This window comes from Podarcis gaigeae (assembly GCF_964106915.1).
Source record: "Podarcis gaigeae genome assembly, chromosome: 6".
In the NCBI taxonomy this organism is placed as follows: Eukaryota; Metazoa; Chordata; class Lepidosauria; order Squamata; family Lacertidae; genus Podarcis; species Podarcis gaigeae.
Window position 1 is genome coordinate 72,721,323 of NC_139682.1, and position 12,274 is coordinate 72,733,596.

Genomic DNA, 12,274 nt, shown 5'->3' on the forward strand with positions numbered 1-12,274 from the left:
TGCAAGCGTCCTCAGAGGCAAGTCCCATTGAAGTCAGTGGGACTCCCTTGCAAATATATGTGCATGGGATTACAGCCTGACTCTCTCTTCCTAGGGTCGTGTATTCATCCGGAAACGTCAAAGAGTCTGAGCAAGCGATTCTCAAGAAAGAAATATCAAAGCCTAGCTCCACAAAGGAACATGAGAGTGTGGACGTCAGCAATCTGCAGAATGGTGAAATATTCGCTGGACAGTGCCTAGAAAATCATGAAAGGACATCTGGTTATCAGTATTCCTTAAGCGGAGCCCTAGAAACAGAAGCTGCTGCTTCTCCTTTTATTGCAAATGAAATTCCTGGAGAAGAAGCTGCTGCTGCTGCTGCTGCTGTTGATGCTGAAGGCAATGCAGTTGTGTCAGGTGAGGTTAAACCGGTGGCGTTTGGATTTCCTTTTGTTACTTAAATGCCAGTGTGGGTTTGTTAACCATCTGAAACAAGGTTTGCCGTTGCTGCGCTTGCAATGTCGAGTTTAATATTCTTCGCTGTAACTTGGCTCCTGAGTAATGAGCCTTGTGTTGTTTAGACAGGACTGTAGGGATGTGTAGCCACAGCAACTCTTACACCCACCTATTGTGTAAGAGCGGAGATGCTGTAGTGCCGAGCATTTTGTGGAGTTACGGAGTTTGCTTAAAGCATTGTTAGCCCACTCTTCCGTTGGAAAGGTACCCTGAGGCTCACACAAGATCAATAAGAACAACAACCAAGGCATATTGTAAGCCTGCAGGCAAGATGTAACAGTGCAGTCCTACACAAGTCTCTTCAGAAGTCCTGGTGAGTTCATCTTTCTCCAAAGTGGGGTTTAGGATTACAGACATGAGAACCGCCAGTCCAGATTAGGGCCAGGCAATCTCTGGTTTTCAACAACATGATATCACCAGCTAGACACCGTGATATACCCATATATCACCATGTCTGAAATAAGGGTGGAGCTGTGTCGAGGCATTGACTGGCATCACGGTTTTTCCTGCATCATGATTTCTGCCGGTGTCTACTCTTGTGATTCGCTGCCCCTTGCAGAAGGCAGGGGAGAGCTGAGCTGAGTTACCAGGGGCTGCAGGAATCGAGAGAAGCATTGGCTGGCTTCACGGTTTCCCCCACATTGTGATTTTCACGTAGTGCACTCCCACACTGTGATTTGCGATATATTGCCAAGTCAAAAAAGTGTGCATGCACACGAAAGCTCATACCAAGAACTAACTTAGTTGGTCTTTAAGGTGCTACTGGAAGGATTTTTTTTTGTTTCAAAAAAATATGAAATTGATATCACGATACGGACTTCAAACTGATTTTGGACAATATATGGATATATTGCCCAGCCCTTGTCCAGATCATGGACAGCCTCCCCTGACTCAGCTGTTACATAGAAATAGGGCTGGATGGCATTGATGACACTTCGCCCCCCCCCCAAACAACTAATGACCACACCTGGTGGCTTTATATTGGGAACAAGTGGTACAGCATAGTGCAAACACTATGGCCCTGAAACTCATGATCCCAATGCTACTCTTACTGACTGGACTGTGAATTAACATCTCCAGGGGAGGCCTTGAGGGTGTTCTGGATGCTTGGGGGAAAGTCTCAGGGTGTATCCCTTTCTGTGGAATAAACTCCCCTACAAAGTGCTGTAAGTGCCAGTGTTAACATTTGTCAGCAACTGAACATACACCTCTTTCCCCATGCATTTCGGAGATTTTAGAGATGTTCAGAGATCCTTTTTTATTACCTGTTTCCTATATTATTGAGGCTGTATATTTTATTAATGTGAAATTCCACAGAGCTTCTCTTTTAGGATATGTTTCTATTTCAGGACCTTATGGTGGAGAATGGTCTCATAACAAGTCATTTTTCTTTGTTCCAGATGATTCTAAAATAGAAACAGCATCTTGCTTAGGAAAAGACCTATTGATGCTCTGCAAGAAATCTTGGTTTTCGGATCTTACTATATGGATTGACAGAAAACAGTTTCAAGTGCACAGGTACTTCAAGAGACTAGCATTTTTTTTTAAAAAAAGAAGAAGCTCAGTGCGCTTTTGGGGTGGGTTGAACAACGTTTAGAAATGTCTGTGGGTTGTGTCTAATTAAGCTATACTTGGAGTCAGTGGAGTAGACCCATTGACATTAATGACTTAGGTTAGTCATGTCCATCAATATCAGTGGGACTACTCTGAGTAGGTTGCATTGCATACAGTCCAATAGGTGTGATCTTCGATGGAGAAGAGCTAATCTAATACTAGATGAAAACTGGCATTGATTCAGCAACAGTGTGTTGAGTTTTTAAATATTCCCCTCCTGCAAGGAAAGCTTAGTTTAGTGAGCGAGAGAAAAAGAAAACAGCTGTCTTGCTCCTTAAAGCTCTTGGTCCTCAAAATAAATAAGCAAACCTTTTACCAGAATAAATCATATTGGAAAAAAATGTAGACTGTTAATAGCTGAATTACTGTTAAGCTGCAGATCTGCCCTCAAAAGAGGTACTTCCTCATTTGGAAGGAAGATGAAAGATCTGTGATGGGGAAAAATTGTGGTGTTCTGTGTTCAAAGTGGGAGAAAACCCCAGGTGCCTAAGAATTTGAGATATTCTTCCAGCCTTGTTTTGTGGATAATGAAAATGAATTGTGGATTAGCTGTTAACTGGAGGCATTTCAGAATGGTAGCATTTTTCCACATTCTGTGACAAATCGGATTAAATTGCCAGGGATCCTGGGAGAAATAAGTATGCAGTGAGCAGACACGCATTAGTAGGTAAAGGGCAAATAATTTCAACCTTTTTTAGCAGCTTTCCTAAAATAAATATTTGTATCTAGTAGAATAATGTTTATTCCCCCCCACACACCCCACCCTTCCCTCTCTCAGGGCCATTTTATGTGCCAGATCTTGTTACTTTGCTGCTATGCTGAATGGGAGCTGGGCCGAAAGCTCTCAAGAGCACATCACTCTTCAAGGGTAAGTTGTTTTGCAAGTCGTATGGGAGCAAAGGTAGGCAATTTAAAATCACTGCAAATGCAGAGCAGCCATGCTGCATACCAAGCAATTCAAATTAATCTGTCCTGACTCTCCTACTTGGTGCAGTATATTTTGAGCAACAGTCCTAAATTTTGGCTAGTGGGAAACCTCTGTGAATTGAGAACCCGCATCTATCTATTTGCATCAAACCGTCAACTGGAAGAGTTAAAAATGGGAAAGTTCTGCATTGCAATTAAATTCAATGAGCAAGTAACGTTCCTTCTCTGCTTTTAGCATGACTTGCTGGCCTGTTAGATGGGTAGTAAACAAATTATAAAGGCAATGTTGGAAAGACATTGCTGTGTCTTGCCTCCCTGGAACAAACCCTGAAACAAATTCTTTGTAGGGGAACAGTTAGGGGCAGAGGTGCCAGCTTGCGAGGGTGACAGGGTTGGGCGGCATCACACAGGTGAGCATCATGCCTCCGTCAGCACTGATACGGGTTGGCACTGATATGAACCATGCGTAAGGCTAATGGGAACCTATTTAAAACCACAATTGCGATGCTCGAATAAGGGTATCATCTCTGGGGAGAGGTTTTTCTTATCGCCCATGTCTCTCCCAGCGCCCGGGGATGTTATTGGGGTAGGTTATGTATGGGGGCAGATGACACAACCTTGATGGCAGAAAGTGAAGAGGAGTTAAAGAACCTTTTATTGAGGGTGAAAGAGGAGAGCGCAAAATATGGTCTGAAGCTCAACATCAAAAGAATGAAGATCATGGCCACTGGTCCCATCACCTCCTGGCAAATAGAAGGGGAAGAAATGGAGGCAGTGAGAGATTTTACTTTCTTGGGCTCCATGATCACTGCAGATGGTGACAGCAGCCACGAAATTAAAAGACGCCTGCTTCTTGGGAGAAAAGCAATGACAAACCTAGACAGCATCTTAAAAAGCAGAGACATCACCTTGCCAACAAAGATCCATATAGTTAAAGCTATAGTATTTCCAGTAGTGATGTATGGAAGTGAGAGCTAGACCATAAAGAAGGCTGATCGCCAACAAATTGATGCTTTTGAATTATGGTGCTGGAGGAGACTCTTGAGAGTCCCATGGACTGCAAGAAGATCAAACCTATTCATTCTTAAGGAAATCAGCCCTGAGTGCTCACTGGAAGGACAGATCGTGAAGCTGAGGCTCCAATACTTTGGCCACCTCATGAGAAGAGAAGACTCCCTGGAAAAGACCCTGATGTTGGGAAAGATGGAGGGCACAAGGAGAAGGGGACGACAGAGGACGAGATGGCTGGACAGTGTTCTCGAAGCTACCAGCATGAGTTTGACCAAACTGCGGGAGGCAGTGGAAGACAGGAGTGCCTGGCGTGCTCTGGTCCATGGGGTCACGAAGAGTCGGACACAACTAAATGACTAAACAACAACAATGTATGGGGACGCTGTATTCCTACTAGTTCTTTCATTATGTGTGAGACCACTTGGCCAGTACCTTTTTTGGTGAGGACTTGGTACATGGTATCTATCAATTAGTGCTTGTTGTGGTCTATATGTAAATTCAGATTTTTTTCCTAGGAAGTGGTTACCCCATTTAAATGACATGTTACACAATTGCATATCCTGGTTTAAGGGAAGCTTTAGTTAGCCTTGAATCAGGGCTGGCAACTACTCAACCATACTTGGGAGTTGGGGCCTGGTGCTCCAGAGAGGAGTGCAGATTCTTGAGGCTTTTCCCCATTTTACCTGGGAGCTGTCACTGGGCTTGTACTGGACACTGTAGGTCTAGCAGTTTAAGCAGGTTTTTGTAGCCATTTCTACAATAAGAGCAGCGCACATGGCGAATAGCAAAGCAAGCTGACTGCCTTGGTTCATGGATTACTTAACACTTGACTGTGGATTAAGAATTACAGATTCATAAAACTCCAAATCTGCTTTCCTTGTCACCTTAGAAAACGCATTAACTGAGCATTCCTTGTACAGGTGCTCTGACTTTTAATTTGTGCAATATTATACAGCCATCCCTTTGAATAAAATCCATCTCAGCATAGTAAGCTTTTCCTCGGAGTAAACATGAGGTTTGCTGTGCACATCTGTGGGGATATAAAGCTGTCATTGCACTGTGATGACAAAGTGACAATAAAAACTAGCTTTCTTCTGCTCTTACATATGTTGAACATGGTTGTGGATACCTGGTGGTGTGATGCTGGATGCTTTTTTCCCTCAGCTGACATCCCATAACTTTTGATCGCTTGGAAGCTTGGGGACACTTCTTCTTGATACAGCCGAATCAGATGCATCTTATCTGCAATAAAGCCCGTGACCGCTTTTCCTATTGTCCTGGCTGGAAGTCAGGCAGCGTGTCTCAGTTGTAACCACAGTCTCAGTATTTCTGATGATGGAGCTTAAGACCCATTGACCTGGTTCAGCCAGAATGCCGCATCATGGTTTTGTTCTATGGCAGGCATGTCCAACCACAAGTTGGCTGTGATCTACCAACAAGTATCAAAAAATAGCAGTGCTCTACCACCGTCTGAAGTCATTTGTTAAGTAAATAAATGGATGGATGGATCATTATTTCACAGATACAGTACTTATGTTTGGATATCATTATGACAGATCCAAATAGTTACTAGATGGACAAGTAACTAAACAACTGAGAAAAGTCAAACTGTATTTTTTTATTAGTTTGCACAGATCTGAGGAGCCAGCTTCTCTCTGTCTCTCCCCTGTCAAAGGGAGCCGCACAGCTGATGTGGATCCCAATAGTGCCTGCCCGCACTAAGCCCACCTCCCCTTTTCCAGCAGCACTGCACAGACCTCTCCCCAGCTCCCTCGCACCTCCCTCTGTCTCCCTGTGTGCACTGCTCAGGGTTGCATTGCTGTGGAGACTGGCGGTGGCGGCTGCTGCTGCATCTGAGGTTGCAGAGAAAGGCCCTGCGATGGACCAGAAACAATCCTGCGGTCCACTGAGGGCTCGCGATTGATGTGTTGTACATGGCTGTTCTATGAGAACAAATCTGAAAGAAAGCTTGGGCTCACATGCACCCTTCTCTTATCCGCACAGAGTAATGACTGTAGTGTGTCATTGTTTGCAAACTGGCCCAGTAGGTGTCTGTGCTAGCCCCACAAATGAGGATTGCAAGCCCAGATTGAATCTGGGGCCACCATGGCAAATCTTCTTATACACTGTCCGGCCCTTTTGTAGATTTTCCTGTTGCCGTTATAAACGCTCGAGAGTACAGTGCATATGGCTTATCCTGAAATAATGAAAATGCTGTTTAAGAGACCAGCTGTCAAGACAGCAGGGCTACTCGTTCGTGCTGTTTTTATGGCTACCTCGTGTGTTTGCATGCAGCTAGACAACTGTGTTGATTTTTTGTCATATAACCCAAAATAACTAATTTCACTTTTATTAAATGCTCCTCAAACATATTTAACGTTGCCACATGTTGCAGTATGTACAGTTCTTCCTGTTCATCGCGTAGGAAGCTGTACCCTGAAAGGCAAGCTTAATTCTTGGGAACACAATGGGTTGCGTTCTGAGTTGCCCTTCATTCTCGAGAGGGCTCCTTCCACTCACGGGGAAAGCATTCTAATTCAGCAGAGGTGCTGGCTGCAGGAAGCGGGTGGCGAGAGAGATAACTTTTGCTGATTCATCATGCAGTTCTGGATGGTCCTCTGACCTTGCAGGGAAGACTTAAAAGGGCTGCAGAAGGAATTTGGTGAAAATTGCCTCTTCAGTAGTGCCACCCTCTGGTTGGCATTCTAGATCCATGCAACCAATGCAGGTGTTTTTGTTCACTACGATAAAATTGTCTTTGTCCCGCTGCAATAAAATATACATTCCTCAGTACTTTTGTGTATTCTGTATATTGACCCCTGACTTGCTCTGTGACCCTGACAAGCAAGTTCCAGATTAGATTGACAAGGCAAAGGTAGTTGGAGAGGACACTGGGTACATCAAATGAGTTAACAGCTGTAGAAGCTACTTGGGTGTAGGGTTCTCTCACACACATTATTCCCCCCCACCATAATTCCAAAATATTCCACGTATGGCAACCAGTAGAAGCCCCCACCAATGTGGGTGTGCAAGGAGATAAGGGAGATGGAAAATGTGAACCTATGACTCCTGGACCACTTTTTGCAGTAGTAGACCGTGCTTTGGTATGTGTTCTGAATCTTCCTGTTATGCCTGTATCTGCCTCTGATCTTCTCTGGAGGAGCTTACTTTTAATCTCTTGAAAAAGGCATTTTAATCTGCTGAAGATTTCTTCGGAAAGCCTTAGAAATAAGTACAACCCCTGCCATTTTAGTGATGGGGAATCTCATAAAGATAATTTAATCTTTAGATCGCACAATCTTAAAAACACTTGTTCCTAAGCAGTGTTGGCACACTTGCCTGGGTGGTTATAGCCAAGGACTAGAACAGCTCTTGTAAAGCTGTTCTTGTGGGAATCCAGCTTTTCACATTTTTAGCTGTTGGGGAATGTGACCCATGTATAATTTTAGATTGCATTAGTGGTATTACTTTACCTTGATGCGGTTTCGTTTTATAATATGACAGGGCTCGGTGAACCACTTAGGGTTTATAAAACGTGAACCACCTATTTTATTTCACAGATGCTGGTGTCTGTAATGATTTTTCTTTCTGTTTTGCAGCTTAAACCATGTAGAGATGACTGTCGTTCTGCATTTTATCTACGGAGGAGTTTTGGATTTCCCAAACAAAGCAGATGCTGGGTATGTGTCAAGTTTTGTTATTTTTAATTGCATACCATGCCTGTTCTGCTTCCACCATTCCACATTAAAATAGAAAGTATGTCACAGAGACTATAAACTAAAATGGCAAGAGTGCCAGAAATAATTATTATTGCACTATAATTATGTTTGAAGTACTGTGAAAAGGTGTGTGTGTCTTATTTTACTCGGCAGCTGAGCTGATGGGGTAGTAGTGATGAAGGATACTCTGTGGGAAGCAGGGGAAATGTTTGGTACGTGGGTTAACCTGTTTATTGCTGCACGATGAAGGGTCTGGAAAACCTGCCATTTTTATTCAATTTCATATGAACTGCATCTCACTCATGAAACCCAAAATCCCATCCATGACCTTTGCCCTCTTTAAGTCCTCCTCTTCCTGGATGCTGTGTAACCCTTTTACCAAGCCTGATGACTAGTCACCACATTCAAAGTGCCATTGCTCCCTTATATGAAGACGTGAAGGAATGCAGCAAACTTGGTAAAGCTAAACAGATGTGGGTCAGGTTCGTTCCTGAGTGGGAGACCATCCAGGGAAGTGAATAACATTTAGGCATCCAACCTCTGCTTAAAAACCTCCGAGGAGGAAGTGTCCATCACCTTCCAAGGGAGTCTGTTCCGCTATCAAACAGCTCTTAACCATCACAAAGTTCTTCCTGATATTTCGTCAGAATCCCCTTCTTTGTAACTTGAATCCATTGGTTTGAGTCCAACCCCCTGGAGCAGGAGAAAACAAGCTTGCTGAATCTCAGGGCTACAATTACCTCAAGGATTGCCTCTCCCCTTATAAACCAACTAGGAGTCTGTGATCATCATCGGAGGCCCTTCTTCATGTGCCTTCTCCATGAGACGTCCATGAGAGGGTGGCAACACAAAAGCAGGTCTTTTCTGCAGTGGCTCCCCACTTGTGGAATGTTCTCCCCAGAGACGTTTGCCTGGCACCTTCATTATACATCTTTAGGCACCAGGCAAAAACATTCCTATTCAACCATGCCTTTGGTTGATATTCTGCGGCCTTTAACATGTGCTTATGGGAGGGGGGGGTCATTGTTTTCTTTTTGTTCTATTTATTTGAGATTTTATCTTCTATTTTCATCTTGTGAACTGCTCTGAGATCTTCGAATGAAGCATGGTATATAAATGTAGTAAATAACAATAATAATAATCTTCCATGCAACAACCCTTTAGATATTTGAAGATGGCTATCCTATCTCTTCTCAGTCCTTGAACTTTGGTAATGCCTTTTGCTTGGCTGTGAAAGGATAGAGAGGCCCCATGTATATGCTGGAAACTAGCCACCCGTACAAAAGTAAATGTGCATTCATTGTTCTATCTACTTTTGCCTCTGGCCTCTTCTGTCACTGGCGTGTGTCCCCAGAAGACTGCTAAAAAGGGACTGAGAAATGTTTACCACCGCAATGTATAGCATGAATTATCAATCTGAGGTTTATATAACAGGGTTGCAACGCTTACACCTTATTTTTTTACGGGTATGCTAGATCCCTTTGGAAATGTTGCTGTAATTGGCTCTCAAAAAAATATGAGTGGTAATGCAGTCGTTTAGCTTCACTTGTCTGAATGCGATGCAGATTACTATGGAATGATTCCATTATAAACAGGATTATCTTCTGTATAATTTTTATTATTACTTTTACTCCAGTTCCATACTGAACATTGCAGACATGTATGGGCTAGAGGGCCTAAGAGAAGTAGCTATATATGTTCTGAAAAGAGACTACTGCAACTTTTTTCACAAGGTGTGTTCCAATGTTTATTTTTTTCTATTTTGACGATAGCAATAAAAGCCAAATGGCTCCAAATTCTTGATCAAATCTTCAGTCTAGGTATTGCAGGCCAGAGTGTTGAGTTGGAAAGCCCTTACTGTGTCTACTTGGTAACCTTTTGTAATTGATATGCTAGAATTATAAATAGGAATAAAATACAAATTTTAAAATGGATTTAAAAGTTGCTTTAAGCAATTCTGGGAAAGTGGAATAAAATGTCCCTTAAATACGTGAAGTAGGTGTCAGATCTAAAATTTTCGTTGTTCACAGAAACCATTTTTCATCTATAAATCAGGTTGTGCAAAATGTACTACGGCGAATGTGCGGGATTTTTTTTAGATTGGTGGTTTCCATCTTGTTTCTTGGAAGTCTCTTAGGGCTTCCTTAATGAGAAGAACAGGTGCAGTGGGCAAGCTTGCTTTGAAAGGCAAGACCCTTTGCCCACTGCTACTGAGCTTTGTCACAGTTTGCGGCTGTGTTCTTGAGTGCACTCTTAGTTCATACTCTCGGTGTGATGCAGCAGGCCTGGCTCTGGCTCCCCACATGAGTTGAATTCAAAATCCTCTGCAATGCATGGGGTTTCTGAGACAGACCTAGGTTATATTGGGGGGGGGGGAATTTATCATTAGATAACTTGATATGGAAAGGGTTCCCCAGAAGTAGGAAGTTTGAAAATGCATCCTAATAAGAGAAGCAGTAAACATACCCAGCTGCAGAATGAATAATGAACTGTTGATTATTATTTTTTTGAAGACTGGATCAGAGTGATTCAGTTTGTACACACAAATACAAGTGATCTGTTTACTGAAAGCATTTCCTATTGCAATTAGCAACTTTCATATCTCTCCAAGGTTCTAAAAGTACAGTAAATATGCTTATATCTTTACAATTTTAGCCAGTGCCTGGGAAGCACCAGCCTGTTATCGAATGTCTAGCTATTGCCCATTCGACAGGAGCGGAAAGCCTTTATGATGCTTGCATGAAGTGAGTGAGTTAAACTATTTTGAGTCTTTCTTTCCTTCATCGCTTTAAGTTTTGAGAAAACTGTTGAAAAACAGCAGGCGCGTATCATTTCTTAAACTCTGACTTGTAACAGGAAAATACTTTGCAGCTGCTCACATATGTGACAGGACATCTGATGGGTTGATTTGTCTAAGCACAATATTTCCTTTGAACAGGTGGATGGTACAGCATTTTGTAAGATGTTGGTCAGAGAAGAGCTTTGCTAGTTTATCCCCTGAGCTTCAGAATAATTGTCTTGGCATGTTGATAAACTCTTTGGTAAGTCTGTTTGCTTGTTTTCAAATTAAAAAAAAGCATTGACACTAATACAGCTCACTACCTGCCTTGATTTCACTTCGTGTACCAAGGTGACAGTTTTGTTTCATTGTGTCTTAAGATTTCCGGCCTTGGATAATATATAACCTCTAGTGGAAAGTGTGGCTATTAGAAGACTTTTGATACACCATTTCGAATTAGTATAATTTAAGTGGTGCTAGCGTCAGCATAATTTAGGAGGCAAGTTTGGCATTGGTTTGTGTATTTAAATGTTCTAAGTGATTTTATGATGTTAAAAACATAACACATCATTTAAATAAGAAGTTTGATTGATCATTAGGCTGTGACATTTTTATATGCTGAAATAGAGTGTAGAAACTACATATTCTGTGTTGCTCAGAGCACATATGTATTGTTTTAAGAGTCCACAGAATGCTGCCCATCTTTTGATGGAAGCCAACCGGCTGATCGGTAGTCTTCCCCGAGTGAAGTGGACTGAAACAGCTCTTCTCTTGGCATCTAGACTGCAAGAAGAGTGTGTAGCATTTATGGTGGCACATTTTCCCGACGTAATACAAAGCGAGAGCTTTTTTGCACTGCTACAGGTAAAAATCTATCTGATTGATGCCAATGTTATAGCAACCGATACCATAGGCTGGGATTAGTTGTCACTAGAAACTGGGCTTTCGAAGCAGTGAACGATCTCTCCACCCGCCAAGATAAAGTGGCTGCAGCTGCTTGGTTATTTTTTAGGATGGGTTGCAATGCTGCAGTCTTATATGCACTTTACCTGGTAGTTCATCCCATTGAACTTAGTGGGGTTTGCTTCTGAGTAGAGATAGGGTTGTGATGCTAGGCACCCTTTTATTTCAGCGGGCTTGTGAACTTTCAGTTAGTTCAGGGATCACCAGTCTAGTGCCTGAGGACGCACATGTGCCCCAGGATCCTCTTCCCCTATTGCAGTTAATCTTGAAAGGGGCATTCTGATATAGCCAGCAGAACAGGTTGTGGTATGTTATTGGTTGTGTGGGGTGGGCTTGGTGCCCACAACAGCTTATCTGATTTGTGGATGTGCCTCCTCTGGCCCCAGAGAAATTGGTAACCCCTGGGTTATGGAATAAGTTGTCAAAATTTACCGTATTTTTCACCCTATAGGATGCACTTTTCCCCCTCCAAAAATGAAAGGGAAATCTGGGTGCGTCCTATGGGGCAAATGCAGGCTTTCGCTGAAGCTTGGAGAGCGAGAGGGGTTGGTGCGCACCGACCCCTCTCTCTCTACAGGCTTCAGGAACACATCCGCAGCCTAGGCAGCCCTGCGGGAGTTCCCCGCAGGGCTCTCCACGCTGCGGATAGCAGCCTGCCGCCCGGTGGGCAGGGCGCCCTGAAGCAGAGCGCCCCGTGCGCCGGACAGACATCCGCAGTGTGGGGAGCCCTGCAGGAGTTCCCCGCAGGGCTCCCCACGCTGCAGAT

The 12,274-nt window shown here is 43.2% G+C and overlaps 1 protein-coding gene across 6 annotated transcripts in view; it reads left to right on the plus strand.

The window, feature by feature from the left end:
- Positions 1-12,274, plus strand: part of BTBD8 (BTB domain containing 8) — a 45,127-nt gene that overhangs the window by 16,170 nt on the left and 16,683 nt on the right. For 2 of the 6 annotated variants that reach the window (XM_083743156.1, XM_083743157.1), the window contains exons 3-10: positions 95-396; positions 1,896-2,013; positions 2,888-2,977; positions 7,647-7,727; positions 9,403-9,499; positions 10,422-10,510; positions 10,705-10,807; positions 11,227-11,409. In XM_083743156.1, the coding sequence (XP_083599282.1) occupies positions 95-396; positions 1,896-2,013; positions 2,888-2,977; positions 7,647-7,727; positions 9,403-9,499; positions 10,422-10,510; positions 10,705-10,807; positions 11,227-11,409 (1,063 nt within the window). Of the gene's footprint in view, positions 1-94; positions 397-1,525; positions 1,662-1,895; positions 2,014-2,887; positions 2,978-7,646; positions 7,728-9,402; positions 9,500-10,421; positions 10,511-10,704; positions 10,808-11,226; positions 11,410-12,274 lie in introns of those variants that run through there. The other 4 variants (XM_083743160.1, XM_083743161.1, XM_083743159.1 and 1 more) reach the window with 3 other exon arrangements.